The following is a 26,033-nucleotide window of genomic DNA, read 5'->3' on the forward strand; positions in this document are numbered from 1 at the left end:
TCTGCCTTCCCCAGAACGTGCTAGAGCAGGAAGGGGGGAGTCGTTTGCAGTCCTTGCACACTGGCTCCCAGTCTAGGATTCTTCCGCACGAGCCAGAGAGGGAGTGTGGGGCTACAAGTTCAAAGCCGAGTGAGCTCAGATCAATCCATGGGAATGGCCAAGAGTGAGGTACCTGGGGACAATAGTGTCTGGGGTCTCCTCTTGGAAAGAATTTGAGGAAAGACCTTGCAGAAAGGAGCTAGAAAAGATAAATGATGCTTTTGCACCTGTTGTCCTGTAAGGGGCAAGGATCCCACGGAATGGGGTCAGGGCTGTCCCTGGGAATCATTTCAACTCACCAACCTGATGATCCAGGCTGAGATGCCCGGACCCCTGCTTTCTCTACCCCCTTCCTCCAATAGGTAACGGAGGTAATGGTTTCGGGCCAGCTCTGGCCAACAACCCTCACATTGCCTACCAGCACCTTCTTCTCCCTTTCAAGCTGACCCGAGCCAGACACAGCGTCTACCCTGAGTCCCATTATATCACAGCTGCCTTCTAGAGATTTCTGAGGGATGTTCAAAATTGGATTTCAGTGAGGCCCTTGAAATTCCCAAGGAGAGGGTCTCCAGTTGAATTTCAAACCCTGTTTTGGGGAGTTTGGGGTGGTCGAAGGTAAGAACTCCCTAATTTCCTACTGGGCATCTCTACTCGGAGGTCCTATTTAAAGACCCCCTTAAACTCAAAGTGTCCCAAACTGAACATTCCCTCCCCCTCCACGAGTCTGTTCATCACCCTCTCTCCCTCATTGTAGTTGAAGGCGCCTGAACTCCTCACCCGGTAGTCATTCTAGACCAGTGCTGTCCAACAGCGCGTCCTGGGAGGGTGGAAACCCACGCTACCTGCAGCTGTTCGGTAGGATGCCACTGGCCCCATGTGTTACTGGGCGCTTGACATGTGGCCAGTGCAGCCGAGGCACAAAATGTTTGCTTCAATAAGCTGAAGTAGGCTCCGCATGCACCTGGTAGACCGCACAGGCCCTAAGCTCTCTAAGCTCCCTGCCCTGTCCCTCTTCCCGTCAGTTACCAGGCGCAGCGGGTCCATCAGGAAGCGCTTTCTGGAAGATGTGCGTGTGGAAGGAGGACAAGGGAGGACAAGGACATGCAGAGAGGGGGCAGCGCCTGGACTAGGTGGGGGGAGCCGGGGGCACCAGAGGCCGGGGAATGTGGGTGAGCAAGCAGGCGCGGGTGCAGGCGGCCCAAGGACACGTGGGGTAGGGGGACCCTGATGCCCATCCTGGTTCCGGAGCTTGGACCTTGGACATGCCAGTGGAAGGGGCAGTGGGGAGCTACGGCCACTGAGCAGAGTAGGGATAAAATCAGAATGAGCTGTGCGCCCCAAAGACCCTTCGGCTGTGTGTAGGGTGAAAAAAAGAGACACTCTGGTGGGGGAAGACTCTACTCTCACACAGCCGGGAGGACAGTGTTGTTGGGCCCGCTCAGAAAAATCCAGGTGTGCTGTCTCAGCTTTGTGCGCCAAAGTCCCCTGCCCCTCCCCTGCCCCAAGCGGGACTGCCCCCTCCCTTGGCCTGACCCCCATCCTTCACCTCAGCTGCAGCATCTGGCTCCCACGCCCCCAAGGCACCAGGGAGGCTACCTCCCTCTCTCTGGCCTCTCGCACATCCCCAGGTCTCAGGAAGGAGCCGGGGGCGGAGGTGGGAGGAAGCCGCAAGCATGGACCTGGAGATGCTCTGTGCTCTCTGGCAGCTTCCTGCCCCCCCCCGGACTCCCCAGAAGCAGAGGCAGGGGCATCTGGCTGGCAGGAGGATGACCAGACTCTGATCTGCAGCTACTAAAGCCTCTCTAAAAACTACTCCGCTCTCTGCACATCCCCTTCCCCCACCCACTTGCTCTGCAGCCCGAACAGCTATCAGGCTATTCCCAGGCACTCAAGGGACCTCAGGACCGGTCCCAAACGCTTTTTTCTTTCTCTCTCTGCCCCCCTTGGTAAAAATCTTCTCTCCACACTCGCCTCCTCCAGCTGTGCTTGGGGCTGGTCAGGAAACGGGCAGAGTGGGCAATGCAAAATGTAGGTTTGGAACCCTGGGTTCAGAGGCCCGCCCGCCATCCAGGCAACCGGCCTCCCCGTGAGACAGGCTTCCTCTCTAACAGGGGACCTTGTGGACGGATGCTGGGGTCACACGGGAGACAGGATCCCGTGGGGTGAGGCATAGGATGGGAACAAATGGCCACAGATGTCGCCTAGGTCCTGGGGCCCAGGAGGCCAGTGAGGCTGGGCCACGCAGGCGCTGGGACAGGGATGGCGTGGGAAGGGACCCCAGATGGTGGACCCACTGCCTCCCCAAAGCAGGCCAGTCCTCAGTGTCCCTGCTTGCAGCTGACTGACCACCCCTGTTCTGAGACCCCCGGGGGAGTGAGACAGGCGGTCGCTTCCTTTGGGGGCCTCCTGCCTGGCCACTGAGGCCGTCCTCTGTGCCACCAGCCTGCCCGCCCTCACCAATTCCTGGCCAAGGCGTGCCACGGCGTTGTCGTCACCTGCGCGGCTGGCGCCCCCACACCCAGCCAGGCCCTGCCGCAGGGAATGTGAGACTTACGGAGCGGCTGTGTGATTGTTGGATTAACGCCTGTCACCCACCGGGCCGGGAACTCTGCAAATACAGGGGGTCAGGTCCACCCTGTCCCTGTTTTAACTCCTAGAGCTTTGCTCAGGGCCTGGAGCACAATGGTCGCTCAAGAAATAGCCACTGAGGACCCCAGGGGTGGATGGGTGGGGGAAATGCAGTGTCTCCTGCACCGCTCGCCTGCCCGTGCCCAGGACGTCTCTCCAGCCGCGGCCCGCTGGGACTCCTCCAGAAGCCGCTAGAGGACGAGGAAGGGCCTGAAGTTTGAAGACTTGCAGTCCAGGGGCCATCTGAGCGGACGTAGGCGAAGCGCCCCGCTGTGCCTGACCCGGGGCTGGGGGGCGGTGCAGGGCCGGGGCGGGGGAGGGGGGAGGTGGAGGCAGCTGTTGACGCCACCGGCTGTGAAGGCAGATCATTTGTCAATTAAAAGTCATTCTTGAGAGAAGGATGGGCACGAGGCAGAAAGCACGGGAAGGCAGGGGAGCGAAACCAGAGCACGGTAGCCACCGTCAGGGCCTCGTGGGAGAGAGCGGAGCCTGGGCCGCCCCCTCCCACCGCAGAGTTCCCGGGCCCCTGAAGAGCTGGGGGGGAGGGGGTGGAGCCGGCCCTCCCCCTGCCCACTCTAGCTGTCACTCTGCTGTCTGGCATTGAAGCTTCATGACAGCTGTGGGCAACTTTCCCCGTCCCGCCTCCCGCCCCTGCCTGCCCCCTTCCTCTCCCCTGCCCTCAGCGCCCTTCCCAAGGCAGCGCCCTTCCCAAGGCAGCGCCCTTCCCAAGGCAGCGCCCTTCACCAGCTGCACTGGGCCTGCCTCCCCTCTCCCCTCCCTCTCTGCCTGCCTGCCGTCCTTCCTTCCTTCCTTCCTTCCTCCCTCCCTCCCTCCCTCCCTTCCTTCCTTCCTCCCTTCCTTCCTCCTTCCATCCTCTCTTTTTCTCTCCTCTCTGTCATCTCTTCCAATTCCCAGAGCTGAGAAACCTGTGTGACCTCATAAGATTTCTAACAATGAGATGAGCTTTTAAGCTTCCATCCAAGGCAAAATCTTCTGTCGGCTGCGTGTGTGGCGTGTGTCTGTGTGCGTGCCTGTGTGTGCATTGGCTGTGGGGTGGGCATCAGCAGCCGAGAAGTCCTTGGGGTTTCCTCGCTCCCCATGAGGGTCCGCCACCTTCCCCAGGAGGTGGTCACTGAGTTATACGGATGCCCCCTGAGATGGACCAGGGGCCTGTCTTGCCCAGCCTGTAGGATCTGGGTGCTCCTGGGGACAGGAGCCTCTCCTGGGGCTTAGCACTACGTGCAGGTTCAGGGAGAAGATCAAAGTCCATAATTAAGTGTTCAGGGCAAGTTAAGTGCTCCAAACTTTGGTGCTAAAAATATTGTATTTAGCATGCAAATTATGCCCTGACAGCTCCCCAGAGCCTGAGCCCGTGGGTGCTAGCACCTTGTTTGTCATCATCGCTGTTATTCTCAAGGTAGTAAGAATATTCCTCCTTCACCGGGATGATTTATATTTCATTTTTTGGAAAGCCAAATTTCTGTTTTCAGGGCAGTGCCAATTTGTGGCCCCAGAAAGCTTGGAGCTATGGTGGTGATGGAGGCCAAGAGAGAAGGGAGGACCCCCTGGGCCATGTCGCTCAGGGCCTCCGTGCCTCCGCAGCCTGCTCCAGAGGAAGGGGATCCTGCTGTGAGACAGAAGTCAGGGCAAGAGGCAGACCCAGACACAGCCGGCACCTGGAAGGCCACCTTTCCTGTGGAGGCTTCTCTGCCCTGACGGGCCACTCGGGCTCAGGATCCTCAGAGGAGAGGCGGAGGTGGGAAGTGGGGACCACCTGTTTTCCCAACAGAGGGATCAGGGGAGCCCCGGGTGTGCTGCAGGATTCCCACTGGGAACTTTCTCCGCTCCCTTCTTGGTTGGCAGTTGAGGCCCCGGCCCACCCAGGAGCAGGGCTGAGAGCGTTCTTTTCTACTCAGGAGGCGAGGGCCGGGACCAGGGGGAAACACCGGCACACACAGCTCCTCCTTGGTCCTCCTTGGGGCAGCTCCTTTCCTCCTTCCCCCCAGTGTCCAGCCTAGTGGCCGTGGTCAGTGTCACCCTTTTCTGGAGGGGGCTGCAGAAGGCCTCCCCGATTCTGATCCCGGCACACACACGGGGGCTTCGGCTACACCTGCCGTGGAGTACGGAGGCGGGCGAGGGGCCTCGCATGTGACTCTTATCAGAGTTTTATTAGTTTGGAGCATGTGTAGTGATGTTACAGAGTCTGGGGCCCAGCGGCTCCCCCAAGCTGCAGCCTCCCCTCCTCCCTCAGGGCAGGGCCAGCCCAGGCCAAGGGGTATTCGGCAGCCCCCTCGCCACGGGTTCCTCTAAGGCGGAGACAGTGGAAGGGAAAGGGAACAGGAGAGAGAAGAGGCAAAAGGGAAAGGAGAGAGGGTTTGTGGCAGAGTGTGGCAGGAGGCAGCCCCCCAGAGAAACTCCAGCACCCCAACCCAGGCCCCAGATATCACAAGCCTGCCTTCCCTGCCTGCTCCCAGCCTGGCCCAACAGTTGCTACGAGAATGGATGTGCCGAGTCTGTCAGGAGGCAGCAGAGTGGGCTTGGGGGAGGTTCCTCTCCCCACAGATGTTCCTGGGGTCCTTCAAGACCCGGGTTCCTGCCCTCAGCAAGTATGGAAACCATGTGGGTGCTGGAGCGGGGCCAGGCAGGAGCCACTCCTGTGGAAATGGAGGTTCCTGTCGGGCAGGACAGGGAGCGAGTGAAGATTTTTGGCTTGGGCTCCTCTGGGGTTCACCCTGTGGTCTGGTATTTACATGGGTCTCCCAGGACTGCAGTTGCCTGGGGCCTTGGCAGGAGCTCTGGCTTCCCGGGCAAGGCCTTGTGGGGTGTGACCTATCCATCCCTCCCCACTGCCCACTCCGGCATCGGCCTGTGAGGACCAAGCCGAACCCAACAGAAAGCACGGTCTCTGAGCCCTGCCTCCGGCCCTGGTGACCCCAGGACCCCAGAGAAAGGTCAGAGAAGGCGGCCGCGTCTTTGGTGCCAAGGCGAAAGGGCCTCGAGGTGGGAGGGGGGCTCTCTGAGCTGCCCCTGAGCCAGGGGTCCAGCCCGAGGGCTGGCACGGTGCCTGGCTCCCGAGCACTACCCTGGCAGAGTGAGGGTGTGTGAGCACGGAGGGGCATGGAGCCAAGCTAACACTGCAGGGCCTGCCGGGGCAGAGAGAAGGCCTAGTCCTCCCGGTCGCCCCCTGCCCGCGGCTCCCTGGGCAGGGAGGTGGGAAGCGGGCTGCCGTGCAGGTGGGCCACAGGTCAGCAGTGCAGGATCTTCATGAAGGCCTTGCGGAACTCAATGTTGAAGGTGGTGTAGATGATGGGGTTCACGGCGCTGTTGACATAGCCCAGCCACGTGAAGGCGCTGTACAAGACGGGCGGGATGTTGCAGTCACAGTGTATGTTCAGGATGTGGGTGATGAAGAAGGGCAGCCAGCAGATGATGAACACGCCTGGGGGAGAGGGCAGCAGTCAGGCTGGCCCCTGGGGCCCGGGGGAGGCTGGGCGGGGAAGGCCCCCACTCAGTGGGTGCCCAGATCGGGTGCCGCAGGCCCTGGCCCAGGAGCACTGCAGGAGGAGTCCCGGTCTCAGATTCTAGAGCTGTCACTGACACCGTTTGCTGTGAAGGTCACTTTACTTCCCTCGGCCTTACCTTCCTCATCTGTCAAATGGGTATAATAACACCTAGCCCACAGGGAAGGATAATGGGCTTGAAAACAAACCATGAGGTTAACATTCAGACACAAGTCAGTCGAAATGGAAATATTTACTCTACTTTCTGGCCATTTTTGAGAACAAGTCTTCCTCAGCAGCTGGAAGTGGAGCATTTGGTCATTGCAGTGGGGGATGCCCAGTTTGAGCCCGAGGGACAAAAGGGAGAGTTAGATACCCTCTCGCTTAGGCTCTGGCATCCCTGTGGGGTAGACAGGGCACTGAGGGTCCCAGAGGCTCTGTGATGTACGCAAGGCCACCCTGCTCATGAGTGACAAACTCCAGTCTAGCAAGGTCCCCCAATGGCCCGGCTCTTGCTATGCCTTCCCCCAGCCCTTGGGGACACCTCTTGCTAATTCCTGCTTTTGGGATGCTCTGACCCAGACTGACGTCCTGCCCACCGGCTTTGTCTGACTGACCCAGGGCCTGCTGCTCCGGTGGGAGCCTCGGTGTGGAGGCATCGTGAGCACACCATGCCCCTCAGGCTCCCTGAGAGTCCCCAGCACTGCAGTGAGACCCCATGGACTCCAACCATCCTCTGTCACCCCCAGGCACACGATCAAGGGTCAGTCCCTTAACCTGCTGGGACCCTGTGCACGCGTTCACAAAAGCAGGGCCATAATACCCGTACCCCTTGTGTCACAGGATTGTCTGGATGTCCAAGGGGAAGGTGAGTGTGAAAGGGTGTCCTGTGCTACCCTGGGTGCGACGGGGGGGGGGGCAGAGTCACACCAGCCCCTCCTGTTCCCCACCACCCACATCAGTCTGGCCTTGTGTTTTGACTCATCATCTGGTTTTCTAGGAGACTTTTATTCAAGAGCCTTGCCTGGCTGACAGTCTGGGTCAGATCGTCAGGCTACCACCGCAACCCTGAGAGGTAATCTCTTGCTGAGGGGACTCCAGAGAGAGAAAGTGACTTGCCTAGGATCTTGAGGTTCTGGGGGTCACTACGGTAGACTGGTCAAGCTCACAGACTCTGAAGTCAGACTCCCTGAGTTTAAATCATAGGTCTTCCTTGGTCACGTCATATACCCACTCCAAACCTCAGTTTTCCCATCTGTAAAATGAGCATAATTATAGAATCTACTTAATGGGGTACGTCATTGGCTGTGGCCTGCACCTGAGCAAGGGCCGGTCCCATGGCCTGCCAGCCATGGTTAGGAAGGGGATGGCAGGTAATGGGACCCACAATGATGGGTCCTTTCCTCAGTAATGGCTGGACAGAGCTGGGCTGGCCTGACTCACCGAGAACAATGGCGAGCATCTGGGTGGCTTTCTTCTCCTTCTGCTGGGAGAGCTTCCTGCGGCTCATGGTCTTGAGAGAGGTCCGGGTTTTGCCGTTGGGCATGGACTGGATCTCAAAGATCTTGGCAATCTTGGGGTGGTCTTTGGCATGCCCATTCTTCTCTGGTTTGGCGGGGCTGTCGGCAGTGCTGTGGAGGGCATGGTGGGACGGGTCGGGGAGGGTCAGCTGGTGGTGGCTGGGTGGTATGGGACTGTACCGGGTCCTCTCGGGGGGGCTGGTGCTGGACAGCATCTCCATCTCCAGTTCCTGGGCTCGGCGGGCAGCCTCCTGCACAGAGGCAGAGAACTCCAGGTAAAGCCAGGCAAGTTCTCAGGCATTTGCCACCCAGCCTTACCTGGCCCCCCCTGACCCTTCCCTATCCTCCTATCCTTCTACAAACACCCCAGGGTCACTCTGCCGGAGAGGCAATGAGGATAATCACTGGGAGGCAGGAAGGGTTTTGGTATAGGACCCAGGACCCACAGCAGTCCCTGCCTGCAGAGTCCTCCCCAGCCCCTGTCCCAGAGCAATCCTTATGGAGCCTCAATAATCCCACAACCATTTGTGGGAGCTTACTACCCCAACACTTCTCTCTTATTGACTGAGCAACACGTACTGAGTACCAGCCAAGTGCCAGGCACCCGAGCTGGCTGCAGGGAATAGGGTCCCAGTTGATGCTCAGTGACTGCCTCCGGGAGTTCATGTTCTAAGTGCACAGAGGGCAGCCCTGTTCCTCCTGCCAGGCTGGCCCAAGACACCTGCCCCAGCACTCACACGTGGGCTCCACGTGTTCCCCGTAGACGGATGCGGGGGCCAAAGGGCTAACCTCTGGGACCCCCATCTTTCCTGCTGGGCTGACTTGGAGGCCCTGCTGGGGGTCCACTCATCTTCCAGGTTCTTTCCTGCCTTGGGGCCTCAGTCTGAACTTCTGAAGTGTCGCCTCGCCCTGCACCTGGGTGGTTTATCGGTGCTGCTGTCCCAGCCCCAGTCCTGAGTCCCTGCTGGGCACCCATCTCATAAAATGACTTCCTGGCATCCTGCCCTTGCCCTGCAGGTGAACGGTGGGGGCCCTGCTTCCTGAGGACACCTGACCTGGACTTCGTGTGTGGCCCTGTGTGGGCTCCCTGGCCCCACTGGGGATGGGACACCTGCTGCTTGGACCCTGGTGCCACCATCATCACTGCGCAGAGCCTGGGGTCTGCTGTGCTTCTGCATCTCTGGGCTCCACGCACAGGCTGCACTTCTCCACCAGCCCCAAGGCTGCTCTGCGCTGTCCCCCTCCACCACCCGCCCCCCAGGCCCGGCCTCCAGCCCCAGAACCTGCCCGTAGGAAGGTAGCACAGGCAAGTGAGAAGAACAGCGGAGGTGTGTGGGGATGTCGGAGTCACACAGGTTTGGGCTCAAATATGCACTATCTCACTAACTAAGTGCTTGGCCTTGGGTGAGTTACCTCCCCTCTGTGAGCCTCTGGTTCCTCCTCTGTCAAATTAAAATCAATAAGCCTAATAAGACCTACCTCTCAGGGTCGCTGTGAGGATTTGACGAGATACTAGGAAGACGGTGGGTGTTGAGTGAATGGTAGTAGCTTCCTATTTTTATTATGTTATGGCCAAGTCCTCTCTCCCAACCACCTGCTTGTGCTGAGGGTGCCTATCTGTGCCTGCAAGAGCCGAGCCGTCTCGCCGCATGCCTGCCTGTGAGGTGTGCGTGGTGAGTCTGGCCTCCGCGGAAGCAACGTGGGGGAGCCTGGGAGGTGCTCCTCCCTTTGACCGGCCGCTGAGGTCTCTGAGAATCATGGCAGGTGGGTTTTCCTCGGGGCGGAAAGACCTGGCTCTGGGTCCCTGACCTGAGCACTTACCGCTCTCCGCCTGTTCACTGGGAAACTCCCATTGGACTTCATGATAACGGTGCAGAGTTTCATGTCCTCGGGGTGAGTGCAGTTGCCCTGTGGAGTGAGCCAGTACACTGGTCATGGTGGGCAGGGGCTGTGAACAGACACCCAATGTGGGGTAGTCAGGCCGGGCACAGGGGCTCCCAGAAGGGCAGAGTAGGACGGCCCGAGAAGGCAAGAGCGAAGGGTGGTACTACAAGGAGAAATGGCGGGCAGGACGAGGGACAAACAGGCCCTGATTTTATGGGCACATGCTAGGCTTACTCGTATCTCTCTCACGCTGAATCCTCAAGACCACGCTGAGAGGCTGGCATTATGATACCCATTTAACAGATGAGAAGACTGAGGCTCAGAGAAGTTAAGCAACTTGCCCAAGGTCATTCAGCAAAAAGGAGGGCATGCCAGGCCTTGAACCTGATACGTCTAACCCCCAAACTCTGGCTCCTTCCATGCCCCCACACTGTCTTCCTCAGGGAGGGCTGAGCAGAGGGGAGAATTCACAAGACACAAGGAGTGGGGAGGGAATGAAAGAAAGGCGGAAGGGAGGAGGTGGAATGAAGGAAAGAGCCGGGGAGGAGGGAGGAGGTGTGCACGGAGGGGAGGACAGGGAGCGTGGAAGGTACGGGAGAGGGAGGGAAGCACAGAGCAATGACAAGGAGGGAGGTGCCACAGCGAGGAAAGGACAAGTGATGGGAAAAGGAGAGGAGCCGAGGCAGAAGGTGCATTCAGACAGAGATCTCCAAGCAAAGACTTCTCCTCCCCGGCGGCTCTGCCCGGCCTCCGGCTCCTGGAGACTCTGTCGCTCCACGGAGGTCCCAGCCTTCGGGCTCGGCCCTGCCCAGGTGCCGGGAGCCCCTCCGGCCCCGCGTCCCCCCCCCCCCCGCCCCCAGCTGAGCACGGGCCAGCCCCCTGGGTAACAGTGGGGGGGGGGCACTGGAGGGGAGGGAGGATCTGGGGACCTTGAGCGGGGTCTTCAGGTTGGCCCTGAAAGCCCGGCTGCTCCTCTTCGTGTTGACCCGCTTGCGGCGCCTCCGGAGGACGACGTAGATCTTGATGTAGACCAGCAGGGTGACGATGAAGGGCACGTAGAAGGACACAATGGAGGAGTACACCACGAAGGCGGGGTTGGCGATTATGCACTCGTTCTGGTCTGGGGGAAGGAGAGCCGGAGGACCCGGCGTCAGCGGCCCGGGGGCCTTTCTCTCCCTGCGGGACTGAGTGCAGCAATGGGACAGAGAGTGTGCCTGGGTGTCTGCGGCCGCCTGGAAAAGCTAGACGGACACCAACACGCGGCGTAGACAGAGATTGAAAAATACAACCTCGAGCAAAACGCTAAGCTGCTTCCAAGCTTTTCCATTAATATTCCCTCCTTATTTCTTTATAGTTTTGCCATCCATGAACACCCAAGTGGAGCCTGAGTGTTTGGAAAAAAATAACAGAAGGGAACTCTTTTTAAAAGAGTAAACCCTTCTTTTAGCCCTTCCTGTCTACTTGGGGGAAGTCGGCCACCTTTCAGTTTTAGGAACGGGGTAACCTGGTCCTGTATGCTGAACTCATCTGGGCTCCAATGTGCTTCCGAGTTCCCTTCCTGGTCTAGCCGATGTCTGTCCTCTATCTCAGGGCCTTTCCGGAAGGGCTGAGCCTATCAAGCCCTATTCCCGCTTCTTGGAATTCTCACAAGAGTTGGATGGCCAGGCTTCACTGTGTCCTGCCCCGTAATGGTCTGCAGACGTGCACCTGCATCCCTGGGGCCTCCCCGGTGAGAGAAAGCACTAGGCCTGCGCTGGCAGGCAGGCCCAATACCTCGACCCCCTCAGATGCACGGGACGGGCCCGCCGCCCTAGCTCCTCCACGCCCCTACCTTCCCTGCTCCAGGTGACTCAGGTCGGTGCTGGGTTTGGCCAGCCCTTGGGCGGCAGCCTCCTTACACAGATACCATCTCGGGGGGTGGGGGGGGCGGGGCGGGGCAAGGGGCCCAGTAATCACCCCTGACGTGTGCACACACACACACAGGCACGCATACACATGCGGTTTGGGCGGCCGTCTGGCTTGCTTCAATTTAATAAACAAAGTTGAAAATGGCCAGACAGCCTCTTGACTCGCTACCCCCACCCCTCCCCCAACCGCGTCATGCCCGAGCTACCATCCCTCTCTGGCCCATCCACGTACAATTCAGAGACCCAGCCCGGCCTCAGTCCCTGGGTCTGCGCCAGGGGCTCAGCTCCCTCGGGGTCCCGCGCCGGGGGCGGGGGGGGGGGGCGCACTGGGGCCCCAGGCAGACCGAGGCAGGCCTCACCTGTGTTGTTGAGCCCGAAGAGCAGCGGGCAAGAGATGGTGAAAGACAGGACCCAGACAACGGCGATCATGACGGTGACGCGGCGCTTGGAGCTGTAGCGGGTGTTGTATAGCATGGGCATGGCCACCGCTGTGTACCTGCGAGGCCGCGGGGCGGGGTCCCTGAGTCTGCGTGCAGGCCCAGGGCCCCCTCATTCCACAGCAGGTACACACCAGAGACACCCTGCACCCTGGGGAATGACGGCTGTCACCTCCACGAAGCCCGCCTGACTACTTTAAGTCACTCCTCCAGCGTTGGTGAGGCCCAATCAAGAGCTTCGGGGCTAACTGGCTACCATTTTCTCCTGGGCCTTCTTATCTATTACTCCAGTCTCCCTGCTTGGATTTCGGGTGTTTGAGGGGCCAGGGTCTGGGTCTTCGCACCTTTGAAATTGCACCTGTGCTGGGCTCACAGAAGGTGGAAGTGTCTGCTGATGGACTGGGAGCCAGGCCCCTCAGAGCAAGAGTTAAGCCCCATTTGGCAGAAAATAAGCACAGTAGTAATTGTTTACAATCACTTGTACTCTGCTTCTCACAGAGTAGCTCATCTCATCTTGGAGAACCCCTCGAGAGGAGTAGGGACAGGGCCTCTGGGACCCCACGTGGCCTGCGTGTGCAAATCAGTGAAAGGCTCCAAGGGTACAGCTTGGCAAGGTGAGCACAGCCTGGGCCCCCTCGGCCTCGTGCCCGTGCTGGACATGAAATGCACAGCCAGATGCTGCAGCCCCGACTGGACGGGTGTCATCATCCTTGATTTCTGGACAAAGCAGGGTCGTGAGGACTTGCACACTCTGCCCAAGTAGAGTGGGAAATGATAGACCTAGGGCTGCAGTCAGAACTGAGAGCTTTCTCCTCTTTACCAGTCACTGTCTGGGCATCCTTGGGAGCATCACCATCTGTAGGATGGCGGCCTGTACCCCCCAGCCAGACACACGTGCACCTGCACATCTGCATTTGCATGTGCACACACACACGCAGGCACACACACACAAACACATGGACCCACAGGCACACGGCCAGCCATACAGCCTCATAGACAGAGCCTGCCCCTGCGGGAGAACTGGGGAAGCCCAATGTGTGACTGGCCTGGGTCCCCTCTCCCGCCCTGGCTGGGCTCACCTGTCGATGCTGATGGCACACAGGTTCAGGATGCTTGCCGTGCACATCATGACGTCCAGAGTGACAAAGATGTCACAGTGAATCCTGCTGAATTTCCACTCGCCCACCACCTGGGGACAAAGCACCAGAATGGGTGGGCAGCAGAGGGGGAGATGAGCTTAGGCCCCATAGCTTGACTCTCCTGGGGCAGATTGGACTGCAGACTCAGAGGGCAGCTGCAGGGGTCTTGTGAGTCTCCGGCTGGGGTCTGGGGGGAGAAGCGGGGCAGCGAGGGGGAGTCTGAGGCCCTTGCCCCTGGTCCCCTCTCCTCCTAGACACATAAGGCCCCTTTGTGCCAAGAACCGGGCTAGATGGAAGATGAGCAACTTTCTACCGAGCGCCTCAACTTTGAGCCTTCATCTGTAAAACAGAGGATCTGCGATCAGCTTGCAATCCCATTCCACCAATGGGGAAACTGAACCTCAGAAATGGGCAGTGACTTGCCCAAGGCTGGTGAGGACGATGGCTCCGGAAGAAAGGACAGTGCTGCTCTTTGTCAGACCTGGAGAATGAAGAATGGAAAACCAGGGCTCGAGCCGTGGGAACACCAGGCGCGGGCAAGGACGGGTGCTGTACCCACATATCCTTATGTGATGGGAATGAGGAGGCCCGCTCCTGGCAAGAGCATCCTGCGTCCCTCTCCCCCCGCACACACTCGTATCCCCCTACACACACACACTCCCATACCTCCTGTTTACACACACAGGCATGCACACTCACACAGCAGGCTGGCCCGGGCAACTTTGGCAGTTTGTACCAACAGGAGCAAAAGGAGCCGGAAAGCCACCCCCAGGGGCCTGGGGCAGGGCAGTACCCACTTTGCCCACACAGCTCGGCCACAGGGCTGATGATGACGTGCTCATTCTCTGCGCTGCCCTTTCTTTTCTGCTCCCAAGCATGAAACCAAATGTTGGCGCTTAAGCTCGGTGACAGGAGCGGTGGCCACTGTTGTCGGACGTGAAGACACAACAGCTTGTCCCAGAAGATAGGGAGACGCCTTCTCTGGGGTCATGCGGCCCACACCAGGGCACCCCCACACACACACATGGTAGTACAGGGCTCCCCAAGATGGCAGGTCTGGATGGGGGTGGGGAACTTCCGGGCGTAAATAGAATCGACCTTTAGGGCACTGCTGGGAGGGCCCCAGGCCCACCTGGTCCACCCTCTCCGCCTTGAAGCCCCCCTAGACTAGTACTTCAGAGCTGCTTCTATGTCCCTGGGGATCTAGGTCTGAGATACCAGGGCCCTCTCTCCTCCTTCTCTCATTCCCATAGACACTTACGAGCAATACACTACATGCCAGGCTCTGTCCTAGACTCTGGGGTACAGTGGTGAACAGTACTGGCATAGTCCCTGCCTTTAGGGAGCTCTCCGTCCCTACATCCCAAAGGCCTTTCTAGGAGCACAGAAGGGAGGACTTTCCTCCACAGTCCTGGGGGCAGGTGACTCAAAGACTCAAGAGAAATTGTCAGCAGCCACCTCCACCTACTGTGGGCATGTGGGCATCTCACGCTCGCACAAGACAGGGTTGCTATACCCGCTCACGGGTGAGGGAACTGCAGCTCACACTCAGCAAGTGTGCAGCAGGGCTGGGGTTGAAGCGAGTTCTTCAGGTAGCACATCCTATGCTCTTCGTGACCTGTCTTGGGAAGGACCATCTAGCTTGTTGAAAGAGGGGATACTTACGTAAAAACGACTAAATGCACATAAAGCGTGAAAGGAGAGATTATCATTGCAAGGGGGGACACGCTTGGAGTCAGAGAGGAACGTGGACCTGCCCGAGATGACCCAGGGATTTAGTGGCAGAGGAAGGACTGGCCCCCAGGTTTGCTAGTGCAACTCCAAGGCCGTGTGTCGGCACCTTTGGACACCACTTCTTGACCTCATTGCTCATATGAAGCTGAGCTATGAGCTGGCTCGGCAAAACCCTAATCATAACTGGCCCGCGTTAAGCAGGCGCTGTGTCGGGCACTGAGATGTGTCATCTCTACCCATGGGGGCAGCAAACCTCTGAGGCTAGTGATATGGCTACCGCCCCTCCAGACCTGCAGCCAGTGACACGCCCTCCTGCTCTGCCGCTTTGCCTACTTTCTTCTTGGCCTGGAGTGCAAGTGCCTTGCTCCGTCCCCTGGATAATTCTTCTGGAAGCATCACTGCTTCCTGCAAGACTTCCTTGTCCCCACATGCCCCCCATCACGTTCCACATCCCCCGTGGGGACTGCTCCGTTGTCACCACCATCAGACTGCACGACAACGGTCCTATCAGGTCTTCACTGATGGCGGTCAAGCCCCGAGGATGCCGTAGGACAAGGCCGGGCTCGGTACCTGCCGAATGAGTGAATAAAGGTGACCTTGGCCTGTCCCCTTCTCAATCTCATCTGCCCACCTGGAAAATGCACACAGCAAACCCTCACCTCACAGGGCAGTGAGGCCGAAATGCAGACAAGTGACCCTGGCTCTCCTCTCTCAGGCCCGTCTCCACATGGAAAGTGGTGGAGTTGGGAATTGAACCTGGTCCTCTCAACTGCAAACCAGCATGCTTTCCATATGCTGAGCAGAGGAACTAATAATGCACATCCAGTCCCACACTAGACATGCTCTGCCATCAGAGGCACTCATATCGCTGGAAAGGGGACAGGGTGGAAAACTCCGGACAGCAAGAGTGTCTCTTAGAGAGGAGTCAGGACAGTCTCTAGGGATAATAAATGGCTGAGACGACGTCCTGTAGTAGGGCTCATGGTCCAGCTCTTGTTTGGAAGGGACACAATAGGAAAGTTAGAGCACTCCCTCTGAGACACCGTTCTCTACCCTGTCCCCCAAAACGCTGAGCCTCCCCTCCAAAATAATGGTGAACAGCTATGTTGGAAATACCTGTCCAAAGGACTAACAAATGCCCCAGAGCCCCAGGACAGCCCGTGTACAGATCTGGCCCCAAACTAGAGTGTTTGGGGAGGAAGCCCAGAAGCCACACGCAGAGCTGCAGGCCGAGCTCGCCTCCCTTTGGATAGAGGGGGCCTGGCTGCCTGGGCGCAGGGAGGGCCCTCTCTACGAGGGTAAGTGCTGCATGTCTACTACCATCATCTTCATCTTCATCACCATCATCACGGTTTTACGTACTGTTCATTATGTGCGCCCTGCCACTGTAAGCACTTTACACATATCAACTCATTAGCCTCTCCAGCAACGCCACGAGGCAGATACTACGATGATTTCCTTTATATGGATAAGGAAAGCAAGGCACAGAGAGGTTGTTCGCTCTGCTGCTCACTCCTCATGTTTCCCTGATGGTCTGAGGCCTGGGACCGTCCTTTGAGAGCGAGCAGGAAGGGAACTGGCATTAGGATTAAGAAGGGTTCCTCAGGGAGAGGCCGTCAGACAGGACATGGATGGACAGAGTCTGGTGGCCCTCACAGATGTGTGAGTCATGGAGGAAGCAGACCCCTGGCCTGTGACATCTGTAGATTTTATGTCTGTTTCCTTTGGGTTCTTCCTTAACATCCATTTTGAACGTTTCAGCCCGTTTGGGCTGTGCTAAAGGAACCCAGGGGAGTGATAATCCTGAGCAGCAGGTGGAGGAGGCACAGGGACCGCCCCGCCCCCAGGTGGGGAGACAGGGAGAGGGGCCACTCTGGACCAGCCTCCCCTCCCCACTTCAGCTTCTTCTAGATGTCTCCTCTGCTCAAGCCTACAAAATTTCATGTTTTCCTTTAAAAACGGAAGAACCTTCCCTCCCAGCCAGGGACTTGCCTCCGTGGTACAGGTAAGGCCCTCGCTTGCCCAGGCAGGAAGGTACCTGCCCAGCGATCTGAGTGACCTTAGCCTTGGCTCTTCCCTGAAGGGCTGGTCCGTTCCCAGACCCCAGAGTCCTTGGCCGAGAAAGGGGCAGGATCCAGGACCCAACCCCTCAGACCCTCCCACGTCTGCCTGTTAGCTCTGGAAAGTGTCCACCGGGAGGGGCCTCCACCCTTAGGGACTCCTCCGTTAGTCGTTCTTCCCTTGCTGTGCAACCTGTCAAGACAGGCAACTTCTTAAAGCTTCTGTTTCCTCTTCTGTAAACCGAGAATAGTATCAACTCCAGGATTAGCATGGGTGTGGAGTCTATGTCTGCAAAATGCCTGGCGCAGTGCCTGGACCACAGCGGGGGCTGCCTGCTCTCTATTCGGACGAGCCTTCGGGGACATTCCTGAGCAAAGGGCCTGCGGCACAGCCCACAGACACCCCTACCTGGGGGTCCCAGACACAGGCACTAGACCAAACTGGGGGAGAGGGGAGGGATAAAGAGCACACAGAACAGCTGCCCCTGCTTTTGAAGGGGGAAGAGAGAACAGGAAGCTTCCGGCCTGAAAGCATGAACATCCCCCTTCCTTGAGGATTCTCCTCAATGGACTCCCATTTCCAGCATGATCTAATGAGCCAACCTGGGGCCAGAGTTCCAGCTGGGACCCACCAGCTGCGTGATCTCTCCGACCACCTGGCTCACCGCCTGTGAAAGGGTGTTTGTGTTGCGGTGACTTCGCAGGGCTGCTCTGAGGGCCACATGGGGAAACGCCGAGTACAGAGGATGGGACACGAGGTGTGGCCCTTAGGAAGCACTCTCCAACTGGGAGTTGGGATTGTCAAGGAAAAAGCAACCCATTTTATCAGGAGAAAAACTGAGCCCCGAGTGGAGGAAGAGGCCAGACCCGTGGAGAAGGCACCAGGCAAATTGTTGGTGGGAACCAGGGAGGAGCCACGCCTTCAAGGCCAGGGTGCAGACCTACCTCCAGGTAGACGACCCACGGCATGACGAGCGTGGCCACCAGGAGGTCGGCCACTGCCAGGCTGACGATCAGGTAGTTGGTGGTGGTCTGCAGCGCCTTCTCGCGGGACACGGCCATGCACACCAGCACGTTGCCGAAGACAATGACAAAGATGAGCAGGGTGAGCAGCATGGCGTAGTAGTTGTAGTGGGGCTTGCCGGGCTTGCCTTCGGACCCGTTGAAGGGCCGGCTCCAGTTCCGGCTCTCCAGATCATCATCGTACCAGGACAGGTTCAGTGGATCCATCGGGGCAGTGGGGCCACTGGGTGGCCAGGCTCTGACCAGGAAAAATAGACACAGGGAGTGAGCAGGAGGACCTCCCCAAGCATGCTGCCTCCCACAGAAAGCTCTGGAGCTAAAGCCAACCACCCTGGCAGTTTGTAGCACTTTCCAGCCTCGGGATTTTCAGTTCTGTATCTAACAATTTTCTTAAAATGTTGGAGCCCGTGCCACTCTTCCGCTGGCAAGTTCTTGCAGATGGCAAAACAAATGAGCAAGTATGGGTTTTTTAAAGGATAATAAAATAAATGAGCTTGAAAAGAGCCTATCATTCATTGATTTATTTATTCAACAAACACTTAGTAAGCACATCCCATGCACCACACACTTGAGATAATGTAGCGAGGAGTTCCAGCTTCTACAGGCAGGAACGGGAATATGCATTCATTCATTCTTGAGTCTATAAATATGTAGTGAGCATTGTTGTATGTAGTGCTAAAAACATGGGCAGGAACAAAATATGCATGGTTCTCCAGCACAACAGCCGATGAATCAAGCAGTTTATTCTCTAAGCAGTGGGCACTAGGAAATGGAATGCAGGAGAGACACATAACCTAGTTTAAGGGTGGAAAGAAGACTTTCCAGAGAAAGTGACGTTCAACAGATGCCCAAAGGTGCATAGGAATTAGCCACGGGAAGAGCTGGGAGCCCAGGGAAAGGTCTCGACACAAGAAGCAGCATAAGCCAATGACAGAGCGAGAGAGCAGGTGCCCAGTGGAAGGCTAGAGGAGATTCATTCGGGATAGCTGAAGCCCAGACGGACTCGGCATGAGCTGAACTGGGAAGCCTGCCACAGCAAGATCCTAGACAGCTTTACAAGTGATGCTAGATTTGACTCTGAGGGCAGTGGGGATCACATGATCGGATATGGCTCCCAGAGAGAAGGTTCTAACCGCTGTATAGAGGATGGAAGGGTGTGGCCAAGCAGGTGGCAAGACAGCAGCTGGGAGGCTGTAAGAACCCAAGGAAGAGACGATGAGCTTCTGCCAGAGAACCCTGAGGACTTCCTGAGGGAGGTGTCATGTGAGATGCAGTAAAAGGAGGAATTAGCCAGGCAACAGAGTTTGGGAGACCTTGCAGCTAGAGAGAATACAACACAGCACCAGACAACAAACAATTCTGTGTGGCTAAAAACGTAGGGCATGGGGGTTTGGGAATGAAACTGGAGGGCCATTCATGGGCCAGATTGGATCTCATAAGCTTCGGAGCTCCTGAGAGGATGGGTGCAGAGGAAAGACCATTGGGCTGGTGTTTTAGAAAAGTGGCTGCTGCAGTGTAGGGGGACTTTGGAGGGAGCCAGGCTGTGGCAGTAATTCAGGGAAGAGAGGGTGGTTGTCTAAACGAAGGTGGCAGCAATGAGAACAGGGAGGTGTTCAGAATCAGTAGCTAACTTGTAAGTCAATTTCATGGAATTTGCTCACTGCGTAGACGTGGGATGGGAGAGGGGCCGGGGCACACGGCAGGGAGAAGGTGTAGAGGAAGACTGTGTTTCTGCCTTGGGCTCTGGAAGGCAGGAGGTACGGCTCCCCGAGAATGGGAAGCAGAGAGCCTGAGCAGCAGACTTGAGCTGCATCGGGCATTGATGGGCTTGACAGCCTGTGTTTTGGTTGTGATTGGAACATAATGCACATATAATATAGCTGGCTTTTCTGCTAACAAAAGTGTTCCCAGTTTACATGATGGAATGCAGCTTATCAGTATTTCAAGGCATTCCACAGAAAGCACCATGATTTCTGGGGGCTTTGCTACCCAAAGGGATTGGAAATCCACTAGTTTATGCCATGTGGGATGAACGTGGTACCATGTCCAAATCAGGGAGGCGAGCGCACCAGCCACAACAGGTCAGAGGGGACTCTGGAGAAGGGTCTGCCCACCTTCCACCCCCATCCTCGTCTGACACACCTGCTCTGCCGGCTCTCAGCAGGAACATGGATGATGTCTTACCCAGCACCACCAGTCTGGAGTCTCTGGGGAGGGCAAAACACCTAACTCCACGTGAGGCGGCATGAAATGACCCCCATGCAACAAATCTTCCAGCTCTAAGGTGGTGAAGCTCGGCGTCACAGCGATGCTGCCCTCTGCGAACACACACAGCGGAAGAGCTACATGCACGTATGGATCACGCAACAGGGGCTGCTCCTGGTCCTTCATGTTCTCAGTCAGCATCTATCAAGCCTGGAGCCATAAAGCCATGTGCCAAGCACTGTCGGGGGCCTGGAGACATGGAGACATGGAGGCTGCCTCCCCCTGCACTTCCTCTCCACGGGGCCAGTGGCCTCTGATGGAGACTCTGCGGCTCCCTGTCTGGCCCACCCCACCCCTTCTCGACACCCAACCAGACTCACAATCCCGAGCCTGCCTATGATGTCACTTCATACACCCGCAGAGGATTTGAGAGTTTGCTCCGATACATACATATCGGATGATATATATATTATCTCATTTATCCTCAAAACCACCTCCGAGGCTTGTAAATATTATTGCAATTCTACGGATGAGAAAAGTCTTTGGAAAACATCCCTTCCCCTTCCCTTGCTTGCCTAGCCCCTACCTGCCCTTCAAAGCAAGGCTTGCACAGAAGCCTCCTTCCCCGGAACCCGATCTCAAGTACTCTAGGCTGGACCACCTCCCTCCCTCCTTGGTGGGGTCCCACAGTATTGTTCCTGAGTTCTGTTCTGGAACACACCTCCTCTGTGTACCTGTCCCCTCCCCCCACCCACTGGATTTAAGCATCTTAAGGTTACACCACATCTTGCTCATGCCTTGTTCTCTGGGATCTGCAGATAGTAAGTTGTTTGCTGAACTGAGTCAGAGGCTCTGTGAGTCCAGCTGGGAAGAAAAGCCCTCTGCCCTGGAATAGCTATAAAGATAGGCCACCAGATGAACAAGAGACAAAAGAGAAAGACAGCCCAAGAGAACCACGGTGTTGCATGTTGGATCCCCAAAAATAAGACTGAGGAGGAAGTTAGCATGCAGGGAATTTACTGGGGAATGTTCTCAGGATGGAGGCTTGCAGAGAAGGGCAGGAAGCAGGGCTGGGCCGAGGACAAGCTGGGCTACTTTGCAGTCCCATCAAAGGCCTCAGGTGACCCCCTCAGGGAACCTACAGAAGCATCCCCTCTCATAATGTCACAGGGCATGGGCTAGCCCAGGGAAAGGGTGTGACCTTGAGAGAGGCATCTCTCTTCAAGTGGGCACCTGCCAAGAGGGTAGGCGCATCTCAAACTGTCAGCTGTCGGCAGGCCCAACAGTTGGCGAGGGAGCGTGTTGGTCCTGCAGGGGTCCGGTGCCCACTCCACCACTGGGCCGCTAGAGTGGGTGCTCAGAAATCAGAGAGGGTATGCACAGGGGCACGGCTGGGGTGCTCATGGAGGGCTTCCTGTAGGGGGAAGAGCTTCCGCCAGGACTTAAAATCATGGGTACAAGTAAGATAGCAAATGTGAGCGTTGCTGGTCAGCGCAGGTTAGGGGGTGAGCGCTCATCCCCCAGCGTGCTGGCTTCTCTGCAGGACAGGAGTGAGTCCCTTCATCCAAGGCTGGAAAGGCCTCATGCATTTAATTTTCTAATTCAGTATTTATTCTAGATAGTTCCTTTTTTTGTTCTGATACAAATGTAATAGATTAATGTTACAGAAAGAATGGGAAAACCTAAATGCCTGTAGACCCTATTAATACCTTGGTGCAGGATTTTCTTCCAACCCCCAGAGCTAGCCCCAGTCCCTACTGTGTCCTCAGCACCCTTCCTACCTGGGGCCGACATCACTCACAAGCGGGGGCCGTCTGGCTAGCTCCCACGCAACACCAAGCAGAGCGGGAATTTAGACATCAGCAAATCTTGCCCCACCGAGGAGGTACTCTAGCATGAGAGATACTAGTGTAAGATAGGGCTGAGAACCAAACAACCCAGGTTCCAATCCCAACTCCACCTTTACTAGCTCCGGCGTCTGGGTCAGACTACTTGGCTTCCTTGAGCCTCGGTTTTCCCACCTGCAAAATGGGGATAGCAATTACTGTCGTGAGGATAAAGTAAAATGATGCATGTGTGGCCGGCCCAGGTAAACGCTCAAGGATTGTGAACTTTACAAATCAAACCAAGCAAAACGATTAAAAGAAACAAGCACTCAGACCACGAGGCTGAGGCTCCTGGAGGTGAAGTGACTGGACTGTCCAAATGCAGTCCACTGGGGTCAGGGGTTGCCCTGGGGTGCCGCTGTTATACCATGCCACCTCCTACGGCTCGTCCTTGGAAAGTGGGGGTCTAGGTGAGGGGAGAAGGGATCCAAGACGCAGCAGACAACCCCTGGGAGGGAGTAAAGGACAATAAAGGCAAAGTTTATGCCTGAGCCATGTAATACCAATTGCCATATTTCCTAGGCTCTAAAATAGAGTTGAATGTAAGATGAACCATTGTTTAATGCACCAGTAGGAAAGAAAAAAAATGCTATCCAACTGCAATACAGCTCTAAGATGGGGTCCACTGTAAAATGCATTCTGATTTCAGAGTCATTGAAATGTGTGTATGTGGAGGTGGGGGAGGTGTGCATCTTAGAATGGTTAAAATACCGTGTCCTCCCGGCCACTCCTCTTTTGGCGCTTTCTCGGGACACCTGAGAAAACCCATCAGTCCCCACTCGGGACCTGCCCCAGCCCCAGCCCCAGCCCCAGCCCTTCTTTTCCTTCTGCCCAGGGCTCCAGGGGATGTCCCAGAAGAAGGCACAAAGGAAGAGCCAGGCTGTGGTCTTTCTCACCCCAGGGGCTCTTGCCCTAACCCTTGAGCCTCTCTGTCCCTGTCAGAGCTTCTGCTCATTGTGGGGAGGGGGGAGCTCCAGGTATTCTGGCCTGGTCCTGGCCCCAGAGAAGCCAGGTGAGGTCAGGGCCCACTGTGTGCCTCCCGGAGCTAGCAAAAGCCAAGCTCGATAGCAATCGGCACCCTGGATTTGCCAGGATGGTCCAAATTTCGTGTTCCTTTTTAAAAAAGAGATGGCTACATGTATGACCCAAGGCGAATTATTCCTACAGGAAATTTCAGATAAATAAATCTCATATTATTTTTAAAACTTTCTGTCATCAGAACAAGAATCTCGATTTGGGGTTATAAAAATATGGTCACCTTGCTCACCAGCCTCCAGATGCCACCTCCATTCTCCTCCAGGTGGCTACCATCTCACGTGTAAAACTCCAAATCAGTCCCCATCAAGGAGCATTTAGTGAGCGCCAAATACATACATGGTCACTGCCATTGCTTAGCTACTTAGTCCTGTCTCCTGGAACAGGGATGGACAATCTAACCCTGTCGGTAAGGAATGAAATGTGGGCCTTGGGGAAGTCATAACCGCCAAGGTGATGGTATTCGGATCTGAGGTCTAGATGACAGGAGGATAGGGTCCTCGGGACGAGATGAGCACCATTAGAGGAAGAGACACCGGAGTCTCCCCCTCCTCGCACCGTGCGAACACACAGTGAGAAGGCAACCATCTACAAGCCTGGAAGCGAGCTCTCAGCAGAACCCAACCAATGCTGGCCCCTTGATCTCAGACTGCCAGCCTCCAGGACTGTGAGGAAATTAATTTCTGGGGTCGAAGCTCCCCCATCTAGGGTACTTTGTTAAGGCAGCCAGAGCTGACAGAGACACCAGCAGGAGGAGCGGCTGCCAGTCCCCCAAAGTATCACCCTCCTTTTCCCTGTGCAGGGAAGTGGGGCATTGCTGCTCCCCACGCCACCCTCCCCAGCAGACTGCTGGCAGAGGAGGTCCCACTATGCTCTGGGGCCTCCTAGGGTTTTCTTTCTCAGCTGCCCTGGTGCATGGGAAAGAGGAGGGAGCTAGGAGCTTGGGGAGCTCCGGGGTGTGGGGTCCCCACAAGCCTCAAGCCATCTAAGTGCCAGAGATCCCCTGACCCTCACCTGTCTCCAGTACTCAGCTCAGAAGGGCAACCATCGACTGAAAGACCTTCCAGAATCATCCACTCCGGCAGTCTGTTCCCCTTGCATCAAGTTCTCCTGAACATCCAGCCTAGCTCCGCTCCACTCTGATGGTTGCATTCCTCAGAGCCCATACCGCAGAGCTTCCCAACGCGGTGTCTGGGGTGAATGAGGTGTGCGGGCTTGTCAGTGGGCATGGATGGTGGAGCTGGCTTTTCCAGCCTCCGGGCCTCCACCACTTATCCTTTGGGCTTTCCACATGCGAACCTTTCCTGTTTGTGCCCTCAGTTGAAAAGGAGCTAGCTGTCCAGTTGAGGAAGGCAGTGAGAGCCCAGACAGGGAGCTGGGGCTGAGCTGGCCCATGGAGGCTGCCCTGGCCAACTCACACAGTTGGCCAGCCTGCGTTGGGGCAGGGGAGGGGAGGAGGGGAAGGTGGAGGCTGTTGAAAGGAGGCAGGCAACTCTCCCTCCTCCCCCCACAGCTGCAGACACAAACAGCCTCTCACGAGTATGTTGGAAGAAAAAAAAAAAACTCCTTTAAAATTCCACAGTTTGAGGCTGACACCCCAAACTTGAAGGCTACATTTGCCCTTGGTCCCCAGCCTGGTGGGGTGGGGCCAGAAGGGTCAATCCATTAGGACAGCCTGGGACCCCGGAGGAAAGCTGGCTGATTGGGGGGGGGGGGACGGAGGGAAGGGTTCTGTCCTCTCTCTAGTTTGATTCCGTCCACCTGCAAAACCTGGGGGCTCAGGGCCCAGAGGTAGGGCAGGAGGAACCCTTGGCGCACTATAAACTCCAGCAGCCTGCTTCCCGCTGTGCTGCCTCCCCGGAAAGTTTGGCAGTTGAAGGAATCAAATTGTCTAATTAAAATTTAACAATCTCTTATCAGGCTCTATGGCTGGTGAGACACCGCTGTCTTAAACACATCATTTTCCCTCTTTTCTGAAATTTGAAGCATTTCCATGGAAAAGGAGGGGTGGGGAGGAGAGTACTTGGTATTTGCATCTCAAAAGCAGCTTGTAGGAAGGGGGGGGATTGGAGGGGAGTGGGGAGGGAGTGGGTAAGGGGCTCTCCCCAAGACCCAGGTATCCAAGCCCCCGGGCTCCTCTCATGGGGTCCAGACTCAGGGGTGGGCACCTCCCCTGTGCCTCCTGTGGCCCCAGGAAGAGTGGGATCTGGATCGAAGAGGGAGAGGATGGAGCCCCCAGTCCTTCCTACAACAAGGGGAAACCAGAAGTCTTTAACTAATGACCTTGCTTCCTGGGCCCAGGAGGTCAGTGTGGGCAGGAGAGCAAGGGAACTGGGGCCTGGGGTTCCCAGAGCCCTCAGCCAGGCAAGGAGGGTCTTCCTGGCTCAGACCTTGGGAAGGCCAGTGTGGTGGATGATGGCCAGGCAAGGGGAAGGAGGGATGGATGCCTCCACCTCCGGGCTCACCCTCTCCTCGCCCCTGAATCTTCCCTGGCCTCCCAGGCCCAGACACGAAGGGGGAGCTGGGCAGTGAGGCCCTGGGTCTGGCTCAGGTGCCAGCAGTCATTCTCAAGGGAAGAAACACTGATGCTTTTGCCCAGGAGTGGGGGAGGGCCCAGGTACGGTCCTGTACCTACAGGTTCTAGGGTTTGGCCATGGGGTGGGGTACCTATTCCCTCCTGGATTCCTGCCCTTGCTCCTGCTTTTCTCCACCCAGAGCCTCAGGGCAGCTGTGGGGAATCAGGTGTGTACTATTTAAAGAGACCTAGGCTAGTGGGGAAACCAGCCCTCCAGAGGCCTGGGAAGGAGGGTAGGCCACATACTGACACCGCCCACTCTGTGCCCTTTCCAGATCTGGCAAACCTCCTTAGTCCAACCCGGAATCCTGCAGGGACAGAGAGGGAGCAAAGCACGGGCCAAGCAACCAGCCTGCTGCGGGGTCTGGCGCTATTATCTGTGGGGAGAGTGATCCAGGTTTCCTTAGAAAGTGTACAACCGCCTGGATGACTCTTCCATTCTTGTTCGCTGGCTGTGTCTG

The 26,033-nt window shown here is 56.9% G+C and overlaps 1 protein-coding gene across 3 annotated transcripts in view; it reads right to left on the reverse strand.

The window, feature by feature from the left end:
- Nucleotides 1-4,851: 4,851 nt before the first annotated feature.
- DRD2 (dopamine receptor D2) overlaps nucleotides 4,852-26,033 on the reverse strand; it is a 60,886-nt gene continuing 39,704 nt past the window's right edge. Inside the window, exons 2-8 of one of the 3 annotated variants that reach the window (XM_025893669.2) lie at nucleotides 17,794-18,109; nucleotides 12,995-13,104; nucleotides 11,838-11,929; nucleotides 10,501-10,691; nucleotides 9,509-9,595; nucleotides 7,611-7,938; nucleotides 4,852-6,106 (exon numbers count right to left, since the gene is read on the reverse strand). In XM_025893669.2, the coding sequence (XP_025749454.1) occupies nucleotides 5,913-6,106; nucleotides 7,611-7,938; nucleotides 9,509-9,595; nucleotides 10,501-10,691; nucleotides 11,838-11,929; nucleotides 12,995-13,104; nucleotides 17,794-18,078 (1,287 nt within the window). In that variant the 5' untranslated portion in view covers nucleotides 18,079-18,109 and the 3' untranslated portion in view covers nucleotides 4,852-5,912. Of the gene's footprint in view, nucleotides 6,107-7,610; nucleotides 7,939-9,508; nucleotides 9,596-10,500; nucleotides 10,692-11,837; nucleotides 11,975-12,994; nucleotides 13,105-17,793; nucleotides 18,110-26,033 lie in introns of all 3 variants that reach the window. The other 2 variants (XM_025893667.2, XM_073904024.1) reach the window with 2 other exon arrangements.

This window comes from Callorhinus ursinus, unplaced genomic scaffold (assembly GCF_003265705.2).
Source record: "Callorhinus ursinus isolate GAN/ISIS: 27379988/994484 unplaced genomic scaffold, GSC_fseal_2.0 scaffold19, whole genome shotgun sequence".
Classification (NCBI taxonomy): Eukaryota; Metazoa; Chordata; class Mammalia; order Carnivora; family Otariidae; genus Callorhinus; species Callorhinus ursinus.